This window comes from Scyliorhinus torazame, chromosome 16, assembly GCF_047496885.1.
Source record: "Scyliorhinus torazame isolate Kashiwa2021f chromosome 16, sScyTor2.1, whole genome shotgun sequence".
In the NCBI taxonomy this organism is placed as follows: domain Eukaryota; kingdom Metazoa; phylum Chordata; class Chondrichthyes; order Carcharhiniformes; family Scyliorhinidae; genus Scyliorhinus; species Scyliorhinus torazame.
Window position 1 is genome coordinate 14,678,310 of NC_092722.1, and position 25,691 is coordinate 14,704,000.

At 46.6% G+C, this 25,691-nt stretch overlaps 1 protein-coding gene and 1 long non-coding RNA gene across 4 annotated transcripts in view; one reads left to right on the plus strand and one right to left on the minus strand.

Moving 5' to 3' along the window:
• Nucleotides 1–22,184, plus strand: part of LOC140392593 (protein polyglycylase TTLL10-like) — a 67,002-nt gene extending 44,818 nt beyond the window's left edge. For all 3 annotated transcript variants that reach the window (XM_072477991.1, XM_072477993.1, XM_072477994.1), the window contains 4 exons: nt 7,519–7,659; nt 12,192–12,308; nt 21,067–21,160; nt 21,301–22,184. In XM_072477991.1, the coding sequence (XP_072334092.1) occupies nt 7,519–7,659; nt 12,192–12,308; nt 21,067–21,160; nt 21,301–21,920 (972 nt within the window). In that variant the 3' untranslated portion in view covers nt 21,921–22,184. The remainder of the gene's footprint in view (nt 1–7,518; nt 7,660–12,191; nt 12,309–21,066; nt 21,161–21,300) is intronic.
• LOC140392595 (uncharacterized) lies at nt 897–24,422 on the minus strand. The gene is made up of 3 exons (XR_011935395.1): nt 24,110–24,422; nt 9,187–9,301; nt 897–1,018 (listed from the first exon to the last, which is right to left on the minus strand). It is a non-coding gene; the product is annotated as an uncharacterized lncRNA (long non-coding RNA).
• Nucleotides 24,423–25,691: the final 1,269 nt, after the last annotated feature.

Sequence of the window (25,691 nt, forward strand, 5' to 3'; positions counted from 1 at the left end):
CTTTGAAACTCCTCATGTCCCATGACAGTCTGAAAGGGAAGGCACCAAAATTAAAATCTTTTTTTAAAAAAAGAATCTAATTTCTAACATGGATTCTGTTATTAATTAAAATGCAATTGGGGGTTTCTGTTCCTATTTTCATATCCATTAACTGATAAATCGCTTTGTTTTGGACGAGCATCTCCCACCCGATCAGCAAGGGTAGAATTCTAGAACACAGTTGGAGACAAATCAGCCCTTTGAGAGCCCTCTTTGAATCAACCATCCAATTATTTCCACTCTCCTGCTCTTTCTCCCCAAAGACCTGCACGTCATCTCAAACATGCCTCTAATTCCACTTTGAACCTTGCTGTTCAATCTGCTTCCACCGCCCTTTCAGACAGTGCGTTCGAGATCGCTGTGCAGGAATAATGGAAATCAGGGTGTAAGTTGGGTTGACGACTTGCTGTCACTTGTTTTGCAATATTGCAAAAAACGACCCCATGGAAAGAAATCCTAGGAGTTTGTTGTTGCTTGTTTGTTCGTGTAATTGGGGAGCGCACAGGGGATTTTATCTGCTCAGGTGTGACCAGGCCCTCCAGCTGAATTTCAGGTTGATGTTCATTAGCATTGTGTTAATTACCCAGCAACCTGAGGGGGTGGGTGGGCTAAAACCCACCTCGGCAGCTGTTGACAATCCTTTCCAAAGGTGTGCACCTAAACATTTGTTCAGTTGTCAATTGATCTTTTCGTATTTTACTGGTGAAGATTCACGATTTATAGAACAGTGAATGATAAGCCTGCATCTACACGAATATTCCTATATCACAGTTGTCAGAATGTGAATCCCTTAAGACATAGGACTCAGGCATGTTTAGGCAGAGTTGAGGGAACTTTACTTTGAATCTCACCTCAGGTGTACATCATTCTCGCAGTCACTGGATATTTTAAAGAGTACATCATTGTTTAGTTCCCTGGCATTGACATCTCTCAGCTTGATGTGAAGACTAGGCGTTGGTGGAGCAAAAATTGCAAGTCACTGAGGACAGAATGCAACAAGAGTGCATCATTAACAGCAACTTGCATTTATATAGTATCTTTATCAAACATCCTAAGGTGCTTTGCAAGAACAAAGAACAAAGAAAAGTACAGCACAGGAACAGGCCCTTCAGCCCTCCACGCCTGTGCCTACCATGCTGCCCGACTAAACTAAAATCTTCTACACTTCCTGGGTCCGTATCCCTCTATTCCCATCCTATTCATGTATTTGTCAAGATGTCCCTTAAATGTCACTATTGTCCCTGCTTCCACCACCTCCTCCGGCAGCGAGTTCCAGGCACCCACTACCCTCTGTGTAAAAAAACTTGCCTCGTACATCTCCTCTAAATCTTGCCCCTCGCACCTTAAACCTATGCCCCCTAATAATTGACCCCTGTACCCTGGGGAAAAGCCTCCGACTATCCATTCTTTCTATGCCTCTCATAATTTTGTAGACCTCTATCAGGTCGCCCCTCAACCTCCGTCTTTCCAGTGAGAACAAACCGAGTTTATTCAACCACTCCTCATAGCTAATGCCCTTCATACCAGGCAGCATCCTGGTAAATCTCTCCTGCACCCTCTCTAAAGCCTCCACATCCTTCTGGTGGTGTGGCGACCAGAATTGAACACTATACTCCAAGTGTGGCCTAACTAAGGTTCTATACAGTTGCAACATGACTTGCCAATTCTTATACTCAATGCCCAGGCCAATGAAGGCAAGCATGCTGTATGCCTTCTTGACTACCTTCTCTACCTGTGTTGCCCCTTTCGTTGACCTGTGGACCTGTACACCAATATCTCTCTGACTGTCAATACTCTTGAGGGTTCTACCATTCACTGTATATTCCCTACCTGCATTCGACCTTCCAAAATGCATTACCTCACATTTGTCCGGATTAAACTCCATCTGCCATCTCTCCGCCCACGTCTCCAAACGATCTAAATCCTGCTGTACGCTCTGACAGTCCTCATCGCTATCTGCAATTCCACCAACCTTTATGTCATCTGCAAACTTACTAATCAGACCAGTTACATTTTCCTCCAAATCATTTATATATACTACGAACAGCAAAGGTCCCAGCACTGATCCCTGCGGAACACCACGAGTCACAGCCCTCCAATCAGAAAAGCACCCTTCCATTGCTACTCTCTGCCTCTCTAGCCATTTCTGCATCCACCTTGCCAGCTGACCCCTGATCCCCTTTTGTACCAGTCTGCCATGAGGAACCTTGTCAAAGGCCTTACTGAAGTCCATATAGACAACATCCACTGCCTTACCTGCATCAATCATCTTTGTGACCTCTTCGAAAAACTCTATCAAGTTAGTGAGACATGACCTCCCCTTCACAAAACCATGCTGCCTCTCGCTAATACATCCATTTGCTTCCAAATGGGAGTAGATACTGTCTCGGAGAATTCTCTCCAGTAATTTCCCTACCACTGATGTAAGGCTCACCGGCCTGTAGTTCCCTGGATTATTCTTGCTACCCTTCTAAAACAAAGGAACAACATTGGCTATTCTCCAGTCCTCCGGGACATCCGGGGTAGATCCCATCAGGCCCTGGGGACTTATCTACCTTAATATTTTTTACGATGCCCAACACCTCGTCTTTTTGGATCTCAATGTGACCCAGGCTATCTACACACCCTTCTCCAGACTCAACATCCACCAATTCCTTCTCTTTGGTGAATACTGATGCAAAGTATTCATTTAGCACCTCGCCCATTTCCTCTGGCTCCACACATAGATTCCCTTGCCTATCCTTCAGTGGGCCAACCCTTTCCCTGGCTACCCTCTTGCTTTTTATGTACGTGTAAAAAGCTTTGGGATTTTCCTTAACCCTATTTGCCAATGACTTTTCGTGACCCCTTTTAGCCCTCCTGACTCCTTGCTTAAGTTCCTTCCTACTTTCCTTATATTCCACACAGGCTTCATCTGTTCCCAGCCTTCTAGCCCTGACAAATGCCTCCTTTTTCCTTTTGACGAGGCCTACAATATCTCTCGTTATCCAAGGTTCCCAAAATTTGCCGTATTTATCCTTCTTCCGCACAGGAACATGCCGGTCCTGAATTCCTTTCAACTGACATTTGAAAGCCTCCCACACGTCAGATGTTGATTTACCCTCAAACATCTGTCCCCAATCTAGGTTCTTCAGTTCCCGCCTAATATTGTTATAATTAGCCTTCCCCAATTTAGCACATTCACCCTAGGACCACTCTTATCCTTGTCCACCAGCACTTTAAAACTTACTGAATTGTGGTCACTGTTCCCGAAATGCTCTCCTACTGAAACTTCTACCACCTGGCCGGGCTCATTTTCCAATACCAGGTCCAGTACAGCCCCTTCCCTAGTTGGACTATCTACATATTGTTTTAAGAAGCCCTCATGGATTCTCCTTACAAACTCTGCCCCGTCCAAGCCCCTAGCACTAAGTGAGTCCCAGTCAATATTGGGGAAGTTGAAGTCTCCCATCACAACAACCCTGTTGTTTTTACTCCTTTCCAAAATCTGTCTACCTATCTGCTCCTCTATCTCCCGCTGGCTGTTGGGAGGCCTGTAGTAAACCCCCAACATTGTGACTGCACCCTTCTTATTCCTGATCTCTACCCATATAGCCTCACTGCCCTCTGAGGTGTCCTCCCGTAGTACAGCTGTGATATTCTCCCTAACCAGTAGCGCAACTCCGCCACCCCTTTTACATCCCCCTCTATCCTGCCTGAAACATCTAAATCCTGGAACGTTTAGCTGCCAATCCTGTCCTTCCCTCAACCATGTCTCTGTAATGGCAACAACATTATAGTTCCAAATACTAATCCAAGCTCTAAGTTCATCTGCCTTACCCGTAATACTTCTTGCATTAAAACATATGCACTTCAGGCCACCAGACCCGCTGTTTTCAGCAACATCTCCCTGTCTGCCTCTTCCTCAGAGCCATACTGGCCCTGTTCCCTAGTTCTCCCTCAATGCTTTCACTTTCTGACCTATTGCTCTGGTACCCACCCCCCTTCCATACTAGTTTAAACCCACCCGTGTGACGCTAGCAAACCTCGCGGCCAGGATATTTACACCTCTCCAGTCCTTCTTATACAGGTCACACCTGCCCTGGAAGAGCTCCCAGTGGCCCAGATAATGGAAACCCTCCCTCCTACACAGCTGTTTAGCCACGTGTTTAGCTGCTCTATCTTCCTATTTCTAGCCTCACCGGCATGTGGCACATGGAGTAATCCCGAGATTACAACCCTGGAGGTCCTATCTTTTAACTTTCTGCCTCGCTCCCTGAACTCCTTCTGCAGGACCTCATGCCTCTTCCTGCCTATGTCGTTAGTACCAAGATGTACAACAACTTCTGCGTGTTTACCCTCCCCCTTCAGGCTGCCCATTACCCGTTCTGAGACATCCTGGACCCTGGCACCAGGGAGGCAACATACCATCCTGGAGTCTCTTTCATGTCCACAGAAGCTCCTATCTGTGCCCCTGACTATAGAGTCCACTATGACTATTGCTCTTCTGCGCTTTGACCCTCCCTTCTGAACATCAGAGCCAGCCATGGTGCCACTGCTCTGGCTGCTGCTGTTTTCCCCTGACAGGCTATTCCCCCAACAGTATCCAAAGCGGTATACCTGTTCAAGAGGGGGACAACCACAGGGGATTCCTGCACTGACTGCCAGCCCCTTCTGGTTGTCAACCATCTCTCTGCCTGCACCTTGGGTGTGACCACGTCTCTATAACTCCTATCTATGATGCTTTCCGCCACCTGCATGCTCCTAAGTGCATCCAATTGCTGCTCCAACTAAACCACGCGGTCTGTGAGGAGCTGCCATTAGTTACACTTGCTGCAGGTTACTGAGTGCACTTTCTGTCTGTCTGTTATACAGACTTCAGCTAACCAGGGTGACTCACACTACTTAAGCTTCAAAGAGAAGAATACAATGTACACCCTTGTGCCACTAAATGGGCCTCAGGTGACTGACAGATAACTGCCTCTCAGGAGTGTTATCAAAACAAAACAATTTGACACCAAGCCACGTAAAGAGATAGTGGGGTGGATGACCAAATGCTTGGTCAAAAGGGTAGGTTTTCAAGAGTGTGTCGAAGGAGGAGAGAGAGTTTTGGATATGCCGAGGGTTGGTTAAGGATTTCCTGTTCAGGGCCTCGAAAGCTAAAGGCATGGCTACAAGCGGTGAAGGCACAGGAGTCCAGAGAAGATGATTTAGTGAGGGGGTTGCAAAGGTTGGGGGTCAAGGCAACTTAAATGTCTGTCAAGCGGGGGACTGGTCTCAGTGGATGAAAAAAAAAAATGAAAATGAAAATCGCTTATTGTCACGAGTAGGCTTCAATGAAGTTACTGTGAAAAGCCCCTAGTCGCCACATTCCGGCGCCTGTTAGGGGAGGCTGGTGCGGGAATTGAACCGTGCTGCTGGCCTGCCTTGGTCTTCTTTCAAAGCCAACGATTTAGCCCTGTGCTAAACCAGCCCCTTGATGGAGAGTTGGAACACACAAGGAAACCTATAACTAAAATTTTCTAACCCACACTGCTGAGTGGTGTTTTACATCGACTGTACTAATCCTGGTCATGGGCGCGTTTGTTTAAACTGTGTATTAATTCTTGGTGAATCTCTTCACAGTTTAGCCAGTTAATACTCTTAAGTTGTAAAGCATTATTGGCCGCCCACAGCTTCCAATCTCCGAGGAGGGGGCCATAGCAGGGAGGTACCCCAGAAACAGAACCAGGGACTAACCCCCCTGCCCAGCCTCTCAGCTACCTCCCAACCATGCCTCCTCGATGACCCTCCCAACCATACCCCCTTTCCCTTCCACACAATCGACGAATCCCCACCCTTCAACTACCCACCCATCCACCCATCCACTGACCAGCACCCTCCCTCCCCCCCACCGCTGACTGAACACCTATCTCCATTCCTACCCACTGACCTTCTCCCTGGCTTCTCAAAGTGTCTGGACATTTAGACTTCTTTATGGCAGTCAGTGCTGTAAAAAAAAGGGGAGTTGGTTTCCTTTGCCCCAATGCTGTTGCCCTGCACTGAAGGCCCCGGGAACCTGCTGCACCGCCCATTTTTCGGTGCAGACTCATTGGGGCTGAATGGCCTCCTTCTGCACTGTAGGAATTCTATGGATTTCCTGTCCCCAATCACCCGGCTTCCACATTCCCACGACTGGTCAGATAGCATTTCTATCCTCGCACTGTACCACCTTCCGCAGCCAATTGCAAAACAAGTCGACTTCATTGGCCAATGTCCCTAGACTACCAGCCAAACAACCTTTTAGCCCATGTCCAATATTTTTCGAACCAATAAACAAGAGTGTTTAATCAAAGCATTTTATTTATTAAAAATACAATGGGGTGAATTTTTAACCCCATCGCTGCCGAGACAGATGGAATATGGTGGGAGAATTAAATTGGTAAACATATTGCCTTGTGCAAATACACTTCTTCCAGTTCAACTGGGGGTTTTGGGTGCTGCTGTGTGACCCATTCTGTTGAGACAGGTCAGTAAGTACAGTAAATAAATCAGGCTGTGTGCTTCCTCATGTTTGGTCAACACTTCCAGCATGGAGCAGGAAACTCCAGTGAGAGAGAAGTGGGAACTGCCAGATTCAGCAGTAAGTGACCTTCTGGCTGTGTTTGTGGGTCAAGAATACGTCCTCTCCGGCCTTCCAGCTGAGTTGCCACCAAATGCCTCCCTCCTCATAATCTGAACTCCCCCTGCCGACTATCCATAACCACCATCATCTGTCCCGGCTGTGATTCCTCCCCTGCAGTCTTTTCCCCTAAATTCTGTCTCGTGACTTCTCCCCGTGAACTCTCCCAATAACCTTCCCTATTGCGACCTCTCCCTCTGATCTCTTCTCCTCTTGACATCTCCCCCTCTGACCTCTTCCTGCCCCCTGACGTCTCCCCTCTGACCTATTGCCCCACCCCCTTCCCTCTCCCCACCCTGACCTCTCCCCTGTGATCTCTAGCTTTGCGGGTTCTCTCCCTGTCATCTCTCTCCCCATGATCACTCCAACATGATTTCTCCCCCATGATTTCTCTCCCCCTGTGATCTCTACCCCTTGAACTCTCTCCTGTGATCTCTTCCCATGAGGTCTCTTCTCCCTACAGGTTTCCATGTGTGTTCCAACTCTCCATCCAATTCTCCTTCTACTATAATCTCTCTCCCACGCACCTTTGGACCCACGATTTCCACAATGCACTGAGCCTCTTTGATCTCTCTGCCTCTGCCGTTCACTCACCAGCTCCAATCACACAACCCATGTTTCCTCCTCCCTTCCCCCATGATGATCTGCCCTATGATCTGCCACCGCCAGCCACCTGCCATCTGTGATAGGCATCAAGTTCAAGCTTGTGCCACCCAATGACCCTCATTCTTCTCAATTGCTGACCGTCCCTGATGGTCCATAAAAGTCGCTGTTGGTCAGAAGTGTCCACTCGGAGTCTTATTCCATTAATTTCACCTTTTGCACTATCTTATCCACAGTTTGTACAGAAAAAGAATCCTCTGTACAGTGAGATGAAGGAGGACACTGTCTGGTCCATGGAGCACTTGAATGACTATATTAATGAGAATTATATGGAATCAAAGAATCTCCCCAAAGACTGGGTTTTCACTGTGTTTGAGGTACGTTTATGCTCCAGCTTCTACCCGTGTTCTAATTACCGAGGTTCAGTTGAGTTAGTATCAGAGGAGTCAGGTACTGTTTTTGTGGTAAGTTCGTGCTTTCACTCAGGTTGGTTCATTTTTGTTTGATTATTTCCGATGAATTGTGGAGCTAAGAATCTTCCGATGGCACAGTGGTTAGCACCGCTGCCTCACGGCACCAGGGACCCAGGTTCAAGTCCGGCCTCGGGTGACTGTGTGGAGTTTGCACGCTCTCCCCGTGTCTGCGTGGGTTTCCTCCGGATACTCCGGTTTCCTCTCACAGTCCAAAGATGTGCAGCGGATTAATTGCCCATGAGCAATTAATTGTCCCTCATAGAACATAGAAAATACAGCACAGAACAGGCCCTTCGGCCCACGATGTTGTGCCGAACCTTTGTCCTAGATTAATCATAGATTATCATTGAATTTACAGTGCAGAAGGAGGCCATTCGGCCCCCTGAGTCTGCACCGGCCCTTGGAAAGAGCACCCCACCCAAACCCAACACCTCCACCCAACACCTCCACCCAACACCAAGGGCAATTTTGGACACTAAGGGCAATTTATCATGGCCAGTCCACCTAACCTGCACATCCCTGGGCTGCGGGAGGAAACCGGAGCACCCGGAGGAAACCCACGCAGACACGGGGAGGACGTGCAGACTCCGCACAGACAGTGACCCAAGCCGGAATCGAACCTGGGACCCTGGAGCTGTGAAGCAATTGTGCTATCCACAATGCTACCGTGCTGCCCTTAAGAACAAATAAATCTACACTATATCATTTTACCGTAATCCATGTACCTATCCAATAGCTGCTTGAAGGTCCCTAATGTTTCCGACTCAACTACTTCCACAGGCAGTGCATTCCATGCCCCCACTACTCTCTGGGTAAAGAACCTACCTCTGATATCCCTCCTATATCTTCCACCTTTCACCTTAAATTTATATCCCCTTGTAATGGTGTCCAAAGATATGCAGATTAGATGGGATTGGCCATGCTAAATTGTTCCTTCGTTTGCCCAATGAAGTGCAGGTTAGGTAGGATTTTGGGGTTATGGGGATAGTGCAGGGAAGTGAATCTAAGTAGGGTGCTCTTTCGGAGGGTCAGTGCAGACTCGGGCTGAATGGCTTCCTTCTGCACTGCAGGGATCCAATGGAAATGTCCTTAACAGGAGCATGATAGACGTGAGATCAGGACCTATAGGGCAGTACGGTGGCGCTGTGGGTTAGCCCTGCTGCCTCACGGCGCTGAGGTCCCAGGTTCGATCCCGGCTCTGGGTCACTGTCCGTGTGGAGTTTGCACATTCTCCCCGTGTTTGCGTGGGTTTCGCCCCCACAACCCAAAGATGTGCAGGCTAGGTGGATTGGCCACGCTAAATTGCCCCTTAATTGGAAAAAATGAATTGGGTACTCTAAATTTATTTTAAAAAAGGTCAGGACCTTTCAATGTCAAGCCTCATAGCTTGGTGGTCTCATTCTCCAGATCAGACCAGGCATATTGACTCACCCAATGGCAGCGATTCATCCAACTTGTGGACCCTGGCTTAGATTTTGTCCTGGATTTCTCTCAGAGGCTCATGGATTTTTGGAACTCCCTTCCTCAAAGGTCATGAAGGCAGAATCTATTTTTAAGGCAAGAAAAATGACTCTCAATCAATTCAGTCATTGGGTGAAATTAGCACATCTCTATCAATAGCATTCAATGTCCATTCCCTTTAGAACTGGGATGTTAAATGCCAAATTGGAAGGCAGTAAAATATCCTCCCCAGTGCTGTGTGTGTCACAGTTCTCTCAGGGAGTCTCGATTGACGTGGCAACATATACTTTTTAAATGCAAATTATTGTCCAGTGTTGTGGATGGTGATGGTCGAGGCTCCAACTTTCCATCACGCGACTGACCAGAATATCTCCCGCTCTTAACATACATACGAACGTTCAAAATAGAAGCAGCAATAGACCATTTGGCCCTTCGGGCCTGCTCCACCATTCAATAAGATCATGGCTGACCTGAATTTAATCTCAAATCCACATTCTTGCCTTTCCCTGATAACCTTTCACCCCCTTGCTTACCAAGAAACTGCAGCGTGTGGTGAACTCAGCCCAACGCATCACACAAGCTTGCCAGCCTCACATTGATTCTGTCTACACCTCCCGCTGCCTCAGGAAGGCAGACAGCATTATCAGAGACCCCTCCCACCCAGACATTGCCTTCTTCCAGACCCTTCCATCAGGCAGAAGGTACAGAAGTCTGAAGACCCGCACATCCAGACGTAGGAACAACTTCTTCCCCACAGCTACAAGACTCCTCAACGACTCCCCCTCGGACTTATCTGTTCCCTGTAAGAACACTATTCACGACGCCCTATGCTGCTCTTGCACATGTATTTGCTTTGTTTGGCCCCTTGTTCCGCACTGTAACCAATCGCTGTTTGTCGATGTACCATTTGTCAATGTACTCTGTCGATTATTCTTTTTTGTCTACTATGTACGTACTGTGTACGTCCCCTTGGCCGCAGAAAAATACTTTTTCACTGTACTTAGGTACATGTGATAATCAAATCAAATCACATCCAAGAATCTACCTAGCTCTGTCTTAAACATAGATTCTGCCCCCATGTCTCTGAGGAAGAGAGTTCCAAAGACCCATGACCATCTGAGAGAATAAAACCTGCTCATCTCTATCTTCAATGGGCAACCTTTTTTTTTTTTAAAACAGTGACCCCCCTCCCCCCCGCCCCGAGTTCTAGATTCTCCCACAAGAGGAAACATCCCCTCCACATCGACCCTGTCAAGACCCCTCAGGATCTTCTATGTTTCAATCAAGTCGCTTCTTACTTTCCTAAGCTCCAACGGATACAAGCTTAGCTTGTCCAGCCTTTCTTCATAAGCCAACCCCCCCATTGCAGGTTTGAATTGAGTAAACCTTCTCTGAACTGCTTCCATTGAATTTGTATCCTCCCTTAAATAAGGAAAGCAATAGTGTGCACAGCTTCTGGCTCAGAGGGAGAGACGCTAACCCACAAGACTTCCCTCTTCAAGTGATACCGATGCCCATAATTTAGATGTAAGTCAGAGGACCTTCTCTGACCCTATGAACTTTGATGCGAACAATGGCAGAAGTCCCTGGCTAGTGGATACTCGTACTTATGTGGCATTTTGGCCACAATAAGTCTAACCTCCCTCAATTGGCTTTGATCAGTTTGTTCGCAAATTTGACCCACTCCTGTGGGAGATTTGTTTGCAACCAGAATTTATGTCTTCTAAGCAAGAAACTTGTTCTGATATAATTGAGCAGTGTTTTGTGCCAAGGCAAGATTCACATGTTAAGTAAATGCAGTTATAATGCAAAAATCAATTCGATGTGTGAAAGTTGAGAAGGATAAATAATTTAGCTGATGAGATCTTTACCTCTGAATGTCAGACTTCAGATTCAACTGAGAGAGAAGATATTAATGTTAATCTGATCGCCAATGTCTGAGGAAAAAGGGTTTGAACCAACTTCAGCCAGTGTTAGTCCCATTGGAGTGGTCCAGGCTGCAGTATTCAGGGTCTTCATTTACAATGCCTTGCCTTATCAAAACCTCACTTCTGAAATTGCAGACATGTAGACCAGGAACTCTTCCCCCCCCCCCCCCCCCAAAAGGAGGAAAAACTTGCCCTGATATAGCACCTTTTACAACCTCAGGATATACCAAAGTGCTTAAAAGCTAAGCAAATGCATTTTGAAGTGTAATTGCTTTTTTAATGTGGAAGAAGGAACAGCCAATTTGCACTCAGCAAGTTCCTGAAAACAGCAATGTGATAATGGCCTGATACTCTGTTGTGATGTTGATTGATGGATAAGTATTGGCCAGGACACCAAGGATAACTTCCTTGCTCTTATCATGGTTACAGCACAATGTGTCCATGCTAGCTCTCTGTGAGTGCAACTCACCCAGTCCCACTTGCCCACCTTTTCCTCGTAACCCTGCAAATGTTTTCACTTCAGATCATTATCCAATTCTCTTTTGAGGGCCTCGATTGAATCTGTCTGCACCATGCTCAGGCAGTGCATTCCAGATCGGAGCCAGTCACTGCTCAAATTGCCATCACTACTTTAATCTGTGCCCTCTGGTTCTGGATCCTTCCGCCAGTGGGAACAGTTACACCCGATCTACTTTGTCCAAGGCCCTCATGTATTCTTTGCAATTGGGCCACTCGGTCTTTTTTCACACACTTGAGAAAGAAAATGGGGCTTTGATTCAATGTCCAATCCAAGCGCGACACCTCCAACAGTGCGGCACTCCCTCAAGTACTGCACTGGAGTGAAGGGCTGGATTATGAGCCCAAGTCCCTGGAACGGGCTTTGAATTTCAACCTTCTAACTTTAAGATTGATTGGGAATCCAGAAAGGGTATCTGGGGGAGGTGGGTGGAATGGATGGCAAACAGAGATAGGCCTAAATGCGAGATAGACTGCCTGGGTCAATAAAGAATAAGCCATGTAATTCCAAGCTTCATAACCTCTTTGCAGAAGAGAATGCGGAAGATCATGATACAATGTTTCCTCGCTGTCAAGGGGAAACTGGAATGCAAACTGGGCTACTTCAATCTCCTGGGTTGCGACTTTATGGTTGATCAGAACTTCAAGGTAATTTTCATTCTGTTCTGCTGTACAGTTTTGTTCATTCTGAGATTAAGTGGATTGACTTCATGCCCAGTGGCAGTCAGCTCCATACAGATGTTTCATTGATGCCTGTTTTGACCCATGTAGGTTGGGGCCGGGGGGACGGGGCGGGGGGGGTGCGGCGAACCTCCACATGCTGAACTCTTTCTCTCCCATTGGACATTTCCTCCCACAAGCCCCAAAAGTCGTGCTTTTTCGGTGAATTGGACATTCTGAATTCTCCCTCTGTGTACCTGAACAGGCGCCGGAATGTGGCGACGAGGGGGCTTTCACAGTAACTTCATTGCAGTGTTAATGTAAGCCTACAAGTGGCAATAAAGATTAATTATTATTACTGAATGTGCAAACACTCTTGATTCTTTGTGGATTAACTCCTCTAAATGGTGGATGATTAACTATCTGATTGGTAATTTGAGAATACCGGACCAGATCACAACTTTTTTTAGGATACCGGAAGAGACCCCAAAACAATTCTTCTATTTGTAAAATTGTGGGTAAAGGACACTAAAGCCCGAGAATTGTGACTCTGACCATTAGGTCCCGTTGATGTTAAAACAAACTTTAATTTAAACACAGGATTAACTACATTAACATCAAAGAAATAGCTTTACATTTATCACTAAAACAGTTCTTAAATAAAAGAGAAACCCATTAACTTACTATCTACACCTGCTACTAAGCCAGATTAAGCAACCCAATAAAGTTCAAATGCCACTTATAAATAAAGTTAACACAACAGATTTACTTGCGGTCTTCTGTGTAAATATGTTTAGAGAGAGACGCTTTCAAGAGCAGATTCAGTACACTTCTGTCTTGTCAGACTTAAATCCTCTGGCAAACTGCTCAACCTAACAGCATTTAGCCAAACTCCTGTTCAACTTAAAATCCGATAACATAGTGCAAAAGTACAGACAGACCAGGTTCCTCCCATTAATTACATCATCTGTATCCCACTAAATTCAAAGACCTGCTCAGCTAGGACTAAACATCACGCTCTCATAAATTATCTACACTTCAGGGAATCTCCAGCAATCAAAACATGATTCCCTTCATCTGGAACCAAGTAGGTGGTTGGAATCTATCACTACCCCACCTTTTATGACTCTTTATGTACAGATTTAACCTGTATGTATTTTAAACCAAGGTTTTTAAATACCATTCCTGCCACAAATATGAAATATAAAATATATCAATTTCTACGTTCATCACAGTAATGAGATTTAAAGTTAGAGGGTTAAGTATTGAATAGGTGAATCAGATATGGTCTAATTGGCTGATGCAGGGATCAGGTGATGAATGTTGAATTTTCTAAGACTAAAACGGCTTCTTGCGGAATTTATTTGTAATCCTACTTGTCGTTAACATCAGCCTTAGCTTAGTTGTCACAGTCTAAGCTATCCTACAAGCCTCAGGTTTCAAAGCCCACAGCAGTGATTTGAATACATAGAATCATAGAATCCCTACAGTGCAGAAGGAGGCAATTCTACCCATTGAGTTTGCACGGACCCCCCCGAAGGAGCACCCATTGGATTTGGATTGGATTTGTTTATTGTTACGTGTACCGAGGTACAGTGAAAAGTATTTTTCTGCGAGCAGCTCAACAGATCATTCAGTACATGGGAAGAAAAGAGAAGAAAAGAAAATACATAATAGGGCAACATAACATATACAATGTAACTACATAAGCACTGGCATCGGGTGAAGCATACAGAGGTGTAGTGTTCATGAGGTCAGTCCATAAGAGGGTCATTTAGGAGTCTGGTGACAGTGGGGAAGAAGCTGTTTTTGAGTCTGTTCGTGCGTGTTCTCAGACTTCTGTATCTCCTGCCTGATGGAAGAAGTTGGAAGAGTGAGTAATAGGGAGGGATCTTTGATTATGCTACCCGCTTTCCCCAGGCAGCGGGAGGTGTAGATGGAGTGAATGGATGGGAGGCAGGTTTGTGTGATGGACTGGGCGGTGTTCACGACTCTCTGGTCCTGGGCCGAGCAGTTGCCATACCAGGCTGTGATGCAGCCCGATAGGATGCTTTCTATGGTGCATCTGTAAAAGTTGGTAAGGGTTAATGTGGACATGCCGAATTTCCTTAGTTTCCTGAGGAAGTATAGGCGCTGTTGTGCTTTCTTGGTGGTAGCGTTGACGTAGGTGGACCAGGACAGATTTTTGGAGATGTGCACCCCTAGGAATTTGAAACTGCTAACCATCTCCACCTCGGCCCCGTTGATGCTGACTGGGGTGTGTACAGTACTTTGCTTCCTGAAGTCAATGGCCAGCTCTTTAGTTTTGCTGGCATTGAGGGAGAGATTGTTGTCGCTACACCACTCCACTAGGTTCTCTATTTCCCTCCTGTATTCTGACTCGTCGTTATTCGAGATCCGGCCCACTATGGTCGTATCGTCAGCAAACTTGTAGATGGAGTTGGAACCACGTTTTGCCACGCAGTCGTGTGTGTACAGGAAGTAGAGTAGGGGACTAAGTACGCAGCCTTGTGGAGCCCCGGTGTTGAGGACTATTGTGGAGGAGGTGTTGTTGTTCATTCTTACTGATTGTGGTCTGTTGGTCAGAAAATCGAGGATCCAGTTGCAGAGTGGGAAGCCAAGTCCTAGGTTTTGGAGCTTTGATGTGAGCTTGGCTGGGATTATGGTGTTGAAGGCGGAGCTGTAGTCAATAAATAGGAGTCTGATGTAGGAGTCCTTGTTTTCGAGATGCTCTAGGGATGAGTGTAGGGCCAGGGAAATGGTGTCTCATGTGGACCGGTTGCAGTATGCGAATTGCAGTGGATCAAGGCATTCTGGGAGTATGGAGGTGATGCGCTTCATGATCAACCCCTCGAAGCACTTCATTACGACTGAAGTCAGGGCCACCGGACGGTAGTCATTGAGGCACGTTGCCTGGTTCTTCTTTGGTACCAGTATGATGGTGGTCTTCTTGAAGCAGGTGGGGACCTCGGAGTGGAGTAGGGACAGGTTAAGGATGTCCGCGAATACCTCTGCCAGCTGGTCCGCGCAGGCTCTGAGTGCACGACCAGGGATGCCGTCCGGGTCCGTCGCCTTCCGAGGGTTCACTTTCAGAATGGCCGATCTGACTTCGGAAGCTGTGATGGTGGGTATATGGCTATGGGTGAATTATCCACGCCCCCACCCTACCCCATAACTCCACCCAACCTATTTTTGAACATAAGGAGGCAATTTAGAATGGCCATTTCCACCTAACCTGCACATTTTTGGACTGCGGGAGGAAACCCCACACAGACAGTCACCTGAGGTAAGAATTGAAGCTGCGTCCCTGGTGCTGTGAGGCAGCAGTGCAAACCACTGTGCCACCCATAACTAATCCAGTCTGAGACTTGACTACAGTCCCGACAGTGTGTTGCACTGTGGAAGTCGGTTGACACAAACCAAATGGCCTTTCCCAAGTGGATATCAAATAGTTGCATCTCTGCCTTTTGGTGAAGATCGAGCGTAGGATCCAAGCCTAAGATCAGGGGCGAGATTCTCTGGCCATTCATTGTTTGCACCGGCAGTGAACCCCTCCATGAGCTCCCTGGCGGTGTGGGATGGTTTCAATGGGTAATCCCATTGACAAGCAGCTGGAGTAGGGAATCCTGTCACGACCGAACATGGCGACCAAATTCTCCATCTTTGCTAGCAGTGGTAGCAGGGCCGGCTCGCAATGGAGAATCTAGCCCCAGGTGATCTCATCAGCCTGGATCTAGTATGTCTCTTTTGTGGGGGACAATGAACTGGATTCAATTTGAATTTGAATTGTTTTTTGGAGCAAGCAAGGAAATGGATTAAGGTCTTGTCCTGCTCACTCTGCACATTGACTTTGTAACTTTGAGAAAAGAATAACGTTTTAAACAAAAAGGTAGACATCAAATAGTACCATCCTATGGTACTATTCAAAGAAGAGCAGAGGAGTTTTCGTTGCACAAATGCCTGGCCTTGAGAACTTTGTCTCTGGAATAGTTAAGGCTAGAGATGACGGGCAGAAATGAGGTTTCAACAGCAGATGGATTGAGATGGGGCAGGAGTGGGTGATGTAACTGAGGTGGAAGGTCAGTTCAGGGAATATGTGACACTGAAGTTTTTAACCGTCAAATTAATAATGGGAGATGGATTCAGAGGCAATGGGACTGGGTGGTGCAGTTGTGGAGCAGGGTGTCATCAGTGAACACGGGTGAGTCAATAATGCGCCATGACAGTGATCAATGAAGGTGCCATTTTGCGACTTTAATTCGGACATTTATAACGCTGTAGATTGGACAGAAACCTGATTCGACAGACTCAAGCATGAAGTTGCAAGAAGGACGGAAACACATCTCTTGGGGCACAACAGCTTCAAGAACTGTGGAGAGGGCAATTGGAGGTGGGATGGCAATTTGCAAGCATAGAGAAGTTGAGCGAGAACCTTAGGGAAATGCTGGCAGTTTTAAAAGAGAGCGGACATTACCAGAGGACTATTTACTAAACTATTTACAATGTCACCAAGCCCGGGGGGCACAGGAAAGGAAGCTGGTTAGTCAACACTATAATAGGCGCAGGAGATAGTTCACATGGGCAGGATAATAAGCTCAGGGAAGATAGGAGAAGAACTAGAGAACGATACAGGTGGGAGGGAGTGTGAATATTAGAGATGGTAGGTATGGATTTGTGGACAAGGGAATGGGGGCGGTGAAGCAGGGCAGGTGAAAGGACGATCTTATAGTTAGTGACAAAAAATTGTTGGAGGTGAGGCTGGAGTGGGCAAGGAAGGGAGGTTAATTGATAGCTGATATTGTAGTCAAGATGGCAGGGGTTATCTTTGCTCTCAGTGATGTTGATAACCTGAAATTAGAATACAAGGAGTAGCAGACAGTTTGTTCCAACCTGATGTCCCACATGGGATTGAAATAACAGAAGGAATCGTTCTGATTGGAATAAAAGGCATCAAATAAAAGGCATCAAGGGGGATGGGGAGAGCGGAGGATTGTGGGGGCATTGAGTTAGAGAGTCAGCCATGATCATATTGAACGGTGAAGCAGGCTCGAAGAACCGAATGGCCTAATCCTCTTATTTTCTATGCTAAGTTGTGCAGTGATATACAAAATGCTTCGAAGAACAAAGGGCAGTGTTTGAGGTGACCTTGTTTGCCATTGTTTACTGACTTGCTAAATTACCCACTTCACAATTCTAATTATCGGCTCTTTGTCCCAGGATATCTTTCAGCAAAGATCAGGAACAATAGTTTGTTAGTTTTCTGGTAGCTTCAAACCTGTTGCCTAGTAGTCCCCAGACCCAATCAAACACATACAGATGGCAGCGTCTAACATCGCATTCACACAGCCATCGTTTATTTGGATTGCATTAATAATGTATGCAAAACACTGCACAATAATGAATCCTCTTCGTTCAAAGGGAGGGAAGGGAATGAATGGGAAAGGGAAAGCCTCTTGTCGAATCCAGTAAATTGCTGCCTATGGTGCCAGAACTCTGCAGAGTGAACAATCCCAGAGTACAATGAAGGACGGTATCAGTACATTGACTGTTTAAAGGGTCTCGGCCTTAAAATTCTTATAATGGTAAGAAAAAGTGGGAATATTTGTATTTACCCATAATTAACCGTCACTAACAAAACATGAGGATTCGGTGGCTTTGAACCGGCAATTTCTGAGAATCCGATTCCACTACCACGGGGGAGAAGGAATCAGCAATTCAAGGACCTTCATGATAGGGACCTGAAATTACAGTCAGCCCCAGTTTGAGGGAGAAGGCAATCAGCAAACTGGGGACTAAAGTTTTCGTTCACGCAGGCAGTGCTCAAATAAGGCTGCTGAAAAGTAATAAGCCTTAAGTAAAAAAAAAATGCTTTGTCTTCCGTTAACATTTGGGTCAAGGGGTTGGTTAAGAAAAGCACATAAAATCTAACTGAAAATGAGGTACACCAAACCTAAATACTGCAGATACAAGGGATCTGAAAGAAAAATAGGAAACGCTGACAAACAGGTCAGGCAGAATCTGTGGAGGGAGAAACAAAGTTAGCATTTCAGATCAGTGGTCTTCGCCAGACCTTCAAGCACGTTCTACTTTTAGTTCACAAATACATGTTCTCATTGTTTAAAGAAAACCTTAGGATATGCCAATTGAGCGGCTAAGAGAAAATAAGGTAGAATACTTTAAGCTTTTAATAATAGAGTTGCATAAGATCGACAGCTGTCGAGTACCATCAAGTAGATACTTAAAATATGAGCAAATCCTGAAGTTTGCAAACTTATTGAAATTGTGAATAAGTCATTGAGCAATAAGTGTCCATTCCTCAACCTTTCCACTTTGCCTTTTGTTTCTCCTTTTGGCGCTTAGTTCTCATCAGCTTCAGTGGTAATTGTTAAAAAGTCAATCGGACACAGAAAGGGCCATTTGGCCCAGTGAGTCCATACTACCCCTCTGTACAGCAGTCCAGTCAGTCTTGTTACCCTGCTCTATGCCTGGAACCTTGCAAGTTTATCCCCTCAATTATCTCATTCCCTATTGAAAAATACCACTGAATCCGTTACCATCATCTTTTCAGGCATAAAGGCCGGAATTCTCCATCTGTTCGATGGTCGCGCGATTCTCTGATCCCGCTGGCAGTGCACGCCCACATGCGGGTTTCCTGGCGGCGCGGGGTGGCTTCAATGGGAATTACCATTGACAGTGGTAGAGAATCCCGCCACCAACGAATGGGTGTCTACTGCGACTGGGAGGCAAGAGAACCCCATCCCAAAATTCTCCTCATCTCCCTGCTGCTTTTTCGCCTCCTGATCGTAAATCAGCGCCCGCTGGTTACTGATATTCCTGCTGGTGGAAACCTTTGTCTTTGTGGGCGTCGTTGGCAAGGCCAACATTTGTTGCCCACCCGTAATTGCCCTTGGATGGACTGGTCTTGCTGGGCCGTTTCAGAGGACAGTTAAGAGTCAATCACATTGCCGTGGATCTGGTGTCGCATGAGCATGGCAGTTCTCCTTCCTGAAAAGGCATTAGCGAACCAGATGGTTTTTTGCACCATTCAACGATAGTTTCACGATCGCCATTACTGAGACCAGCTTTCAATTGCAGGTTTTATTAATTGAATTTAAATTCCACCAGCTGCAGTGGTGGCGTTTAAACCGTGTCTTCGAACAGTAGCCACTCACTCCACCCCACACCAGTCCCTTTAGCAAAACAATGTTTTTTTTTGAACAACAAAGAACAAAGAAATGTACAGCACAGGAACAGGCCCTTCGGCCGTCCAAGCCCGTGCCGACCATACTGCCCGACTAAACTACAATCTTCTACACTTCCTGGGTCCGTATCCTTCTATTCCCATACTATTCATATATTTGTCAAGATGCCCCTTAAATGTCCCTATCGTCCCTGCCTCCACTACCTCCTCCGGTAGTGAGTTCCAGGCACCCACTACCCTCTGCGTAAAAAACTTACCTCGTACATCTACTCTAAACTTTGCCCCTCTCACCTTAAACCTATGCCCCCTAGTAATTGACCCCTCTACCCTGGGGAAAAGCCTCTGACTATCCACTCTGTCTATGCCCCTCATAATTTTGTATACCTCTATCAGGTCGCCCCTCAACCTCCTTCGTTCCAGTGAGAACAAACCGAGTTTATTCAATCGCTCCTCATAGCTTATGCCCTCCACACCAGGCAACATTCTGGTAAATCTCTTCTGCACCCTCTCTAAAGCCTCCACATCCTTCTGGTAGTGTGGCGACCAGAATTGAACACTATACTCCAAGTGTGGCCTAACTAAGGTTCTATACAGCTGCAACATGACTTGCCAATTCTTATACTCAATGCCCCGGCCAATGAAGGCAAGCATGCCGTATGCCTTCTTGACTACCTTCTCCACCTGTGTAGCCCCTTTCAGTGATCTGTGGACCTGTACTCCTAGATCTCTTTGACTTTCAATACTCTTGAGGGTTCTACCATTCACCGTATATTCCCTACCTGCATTAGCCCTTCCAAAATGCCCCTTAACACAGGGATCCTTCTGTCTGAACATTTGCAGAAAGAAGAGGAGGATCTAAGGAGGTAAATCACACAGGTCCCAGAGCACACATCTGTTAGTAGCCACATCCACATCAATGGCAAATGGTTAGTATAAGTGAAGGCTTCTCTTCCCGAAGGAAGCTGTGTCAATTGACCCAGCGGCATCAATCAAATACTGCGAATGTCAGATTAACGCAAATCTTCAACGCATTTCAAATTTATAATGCAGATCTAATAAATGCTATTACAGGGTGTTCAGTGAACTCCCCCCCCCCCCCCCCCCCCCCATCTCCACCCGATGTCCTGGCCAACATTCCTCTATCGAACAACACCATGGAAAGCGTACCGGTTATCCATGACATGTGCGATTACTTGCTCAATAACCACTGCAATTCATAGAAGGAATTAATTAACTGCAACATCCTATCCTTCAGAAAGCCTCTCCTTATGATGCCAGCGTGATGTTCTCCCATTTCGAACACAATGGCATTTTTTCACCTTTAAAATCTGTGGTGAGAATAATTTTGTTATTAAATGGTTAATGATTGTAAAAACAAATTTGTTTCACGCAGAAACCTTACAGCCAATAGTCTTGTGAAATGTACCCGAGCTGCGTTTCAAATCCAGTCGTAGGGGTGAAAGATAACTCCACCCACTGCCGTCGAAACTAAAGATGGAAGACCCTCGTAGGGATTAACAGTTCTGCGTTTGATCTGTTTTTCAGATTTGGTTATTGGAGATGAACGCCAATCCATCTTTACAGAGACACTGTGAAGTTCTCAAAACAGTCATCCCTAAATTAGTGTACGAAGCTCTTGGTAAGATGATTGCTACCTACATCATACTGGTGCAGAAGGAGATTTGTGGCAACTGTTGACATTTCTCAAGCAGTGAAATGAATATTGCTGTCTTAAACTATCAAAGGGTTGCTTTCAACAATATTTCTTTCTCTTCTTAGATGTAGTAGTTGAGATATTCAACAAGTGCAGTAAAGGATTGCAGGCCTTGCCCCTTCAGTCACAAAGAGAGTTTGTCTTGTTGTACACTGGGTGCCACCAGGAAAAGCTTACGAGGCTTATGCCAAGGACTGAAAGCAACATGTCACCAACAATTCATAAGCAACCTCACCACGTGGCTCTGGGTTCTGTAAAACGCACCGGGAACAATCCCATGCAAAAGCCTACGGCTTCTTCAGACCACATCGTTGTTCCAGTGAAGGGCCTTCAGAACACGGTTTCCTTGGTGCCTTTCATGAAGTTGCCAGCCATCTCACTAACATTGAAGAACAACCCCCCGGCAAGTCACCAACTGGCTGGTACCACTTCAGGCGAACAGAACCAACTAAAAACCAGCAGGGGTGTGGACGCTTTCAAAAAATTGCCGATTGCCGCACAGTTAAAACATTTGGTCACCAAAAACCCGCACACCAGCTCCCAGCAATACCAAAGTTTGGAGAGCAGTCCCTTGTCGGTCAGCAGCCCCTTTCACCCCCGGTATATTAACAAGATGGTCACAAAACCATCCAAGTTGAAGAGGAGCTCCAAGGAGAACAAGGCCCAATCTGGTGATGCGGCCTAGTCAGCGGTGGTCGGAATGGAAAATCGCAAATCCTCACGTCAGGAGCGAATTTAGCCGCTCGCTAAGCTGCAAGGTTGTTTTTAAATTCCGACCATCTTCTTAAAAAACAGTTGATTCCATGCTTGACAAACCATCTCATTGAAACGAGTGCTGTTCCGTAAAATAGGTCAGTGTTTATAATCACCTGTAAATCAATTGAAAATATCCCTGATTGGCCTGTATTGCCTACATTTTTTCTGGAATAAAAAGAATACCTTCCTTCAATTCGCCCTCTATTCATTTTTACCTCAACACAACAGAGTTCTCCCTGCCCCACCCCACCGCACCCCCCTTACTTTAAATGTGATGCTTACATTTTTCAGCTGAAAAAAATCCGAGATTAATTGAAAATAATATTAACCGAGATTCATCTAAATTCAGTGAATCCATCTTTTTACTTAATCTGACTTTTGTCCAGGGAAATAAGGCGAAATTTCTTCACTCTGAGAGTCATTAGAATGTCGAACCTACTACCACAGGAAGTGTTTGAGGCAAGTAGCTTTCAAAAGGAAACTAGATGCGCGTATGAGAGAAAAGGCGATAGAAAGATATACTGACAGGCTTTGATGAGAAATGGAAATGAGAGGAGAGTCACATGGTCACATGGAGGAGGGTGGCACGATAGCACAGTGGTTAGCACAGTTGCTTCACAGCGCCAGGCACCTGGGTTCAATTCCCGCCTTGGGTCACTGTCCGTGGGGAGTCTGCACGTTCCCTCCTGGTTGCGTGGGTTTCCTCCGGGAGCCCCGGTGTCCTCCCACAAGTCCCGAAAGACATGCTTGTTGGGTGAATTGGACATTCTGAGTTCTCGCTCATTGTACCTGAAGAGGCGCCGGATTCCGGTGTGGCGACTAGGGGCTTTTCACAGTAATTTCATTGCAGTGTTAATGTAAACCTCCTTGTGACACGAAAGAAGATTATTATTATTTACTGGCGGTACAGTTGAGTTGGGCCGAATGGCTGGCCGGTTTCTGTGCTGTACATTCAATGTAATATTATGCAATAATTCCAGAAATGCCATGGTAAGTATTTTGGGAAGGGGAGATGAGTCTACTTTAGTGTCATGATGGAAATGACTCCCTGAGCTCTCGAGTAACCTCTGGTGATAAATGTGCCTTACAGAGTAAGAAGGCCTGTAGGTATAGTCTGCAGTTAGTTTGCTAATCTCAGTCAAATTGACAGGCAAAGGCTCAAACAATGTTTGACTTGGAGGTGGTCCCCATGCATTTGCTGCCTTTATCCTTCTAATAATAGTAATGATAGGCCTGGGTGGTGAAGGTTTGGGAGGTTAGTTTTAAGCAAACTCCTTCATCATTTTGTAAAATGATGGGGAGCCAGTGACCTAGTGGTATTGTCCCTAGTAATCCAGAGGCCCAAGATAATGCTCTAGAGGGTCCCAGGTTCGAATCCCACCACGGCAGATGGTGTAGTGTGAATTCAATAAAAATCTGGAATTAGAAGTCGAAAGGGGACCATGAACCCATTGCCGATTGTCGTAAAAACCCACTAATGTCCTTCAGGGAAGGAAATCTGCCATCCTTACCCGGTCTGGCCTACATGTGACTCCAGGCCCACTGAAATGGCCTAGCAAGCCACTCAGTTCAAGGGCAATTTGGGATGGATAACAAATGCTGGCCTAGCCCGCGATGCCCACATCCCAAGAATGAATTTAAAAAAAAATAATGACCAGGCCCAAAACCACTGAATAACCCACACTGCTCTCACAACAGTTAGTACCAGAATTCTGTGGAGGCACCTATATTTGAGTGAGATAGAGGCAATGGCGACAGTTTGGGGTTAATGTTTGTGGTGGCAGTGTCTGGCAGATCGTAGTAATTGATTTATTTCCTGTTTAGTGCACTATCATTGGTTATCAGTCTGCTTCAAGCTCGTTCATCCACTGGGCCAATGAGTATTCAACACAGGTCTATGGTTTACAATTGGGAACCATCTCCAGCCTGGCACAACTTCTGCCCAATCCAACGATGCCCTTCCCACCCAAAGGTCCCACGTCCCATCCTGACCCCCCCCCCCCAACCAGATTCTGACCCTGGAGTTGTTTACCCGCAGAAGGCAGGTCTGCCGCAGGAGGCAGGTAGATTTCTGAGGTGTCTGAAGAAATGCCTTATTTTGTTGTCATTTTATCTTACCTTTGTCGATGAGGCCTGCCTTTGCGTAGCCATGCATTGGCCTGTTCTGGCGAAGCCGTGACACTCCCTCAACCCATTGAACGGTGGAAGCCAGGGCACAACCAGCAAGCCCTGCACACCAACAAACATAAGGAATAGGATGAAGCCTGCACTTCCTCATCATCTGGTGATCTACACGCACCTGATCACAGAGAGGCAAATGCATGTGGGCCGCAGGAAGAGAACTAGAAAACTTAGGCTATAATATTGAACCATGCAGGAAATTCTCTTCGAATTTGTCGATATTCCCAAAGCAGTTTTGACACGTGCTTCAAATATCTACGCCTGGACCATTTGCTGGGGGGGACGTTCTGAGAGGGCATTTTGAGCAGCCCCTTCCCTCCTCCCAATTGAGGCATCGTGCAGTAAATATAGAGTGGCGTTGTGAAGTGGGGGATTCTGGGAGTAATTGTTACTTGTGATGTCAGAATGGAAAGGTTATGGCAACAAGGGCCTGCTAAACAGTCTGCAGCCGGCATTGAGATGGACAATATCGCCGATCCTCCCTGAGAGGTTGTGGTAGTCACCACTATTGTATATATGGGTATTATGGTAAGGCCCCTCTACTACAGGTACGGGGGTAGATCCCTGCCTGCTGGCTCCGCCCAGGAGGCGGAGTATAAAGGTGTGTGCTCTCCGAACAGCAGCCAATTCGTAAGCTGCTGTAGGAGGCCACACATCTCTGTGTAATAAAGCCTCGATTACATTCTACTTTTGTCTCATCGTAATTGATAGTGCATCAATTTATTACACAGAGATTTTTCAGAGATGGACCTCCGCATCAAGCCGGAACGCCTGCAGCTGCAGCCTCAAGCAGACAACGCCAAAAAGGACTTCCAACATTGGCTAGCTTGCTTTGAAGCATACATCGGGTCTGCGCCAGACCCAATCTCAGAAGCACAGAAGCTCCAGATTCTGTACACGCGGCTGAGCTCCAACATTTTTCCCCTCGTCCAGGATGCGCCTACCTACACAGAGGCCATGGCGCTACTGAAGGAGAATTACGCTCAGCAGACCAACAAGATCTACGCCAGGCACCTCCTATCCACGCGGCACCAACTTCCCGATGAGTCTGTGGAAGATTTCTGGCGTGTCCTGCTCGCCCTGGTGAGAGACTGTGACTGCCAGGCCGTTTCAGTCACTGAACATTCAAACCTACTAATGAGAGACACGTTCGTTACGGGCATAGGGTCTGACTACATCCGCCAGCGCCTCTTAGAAGGGGCAACGCTTGAACCCGCGGCGACCAAGAAACGAGCGCTCTCGCTCACGGTCGTCTCACGCAACGTACAGGCTTATGTCCCCGACCGCACGGCCCACCGCCCCTGTGCATCGTGGACCCCGCCAGCGGCCACTCCATCGTGGACCCCATCAGCCAACCCCATGCCTGCACCGCGCGGCAGCCAACCAACCCTGGGGGACCCAAGTGCTACTTCTGCAGACAGACAAAACACCCCCGGCAGCGCTGTCCGGCGCGCAGCGCGCTCTGCAAGACCTGTGGCAAGAAGGGACATTTTGCTGCAGTGTGCCAGGCCCGCTCAAT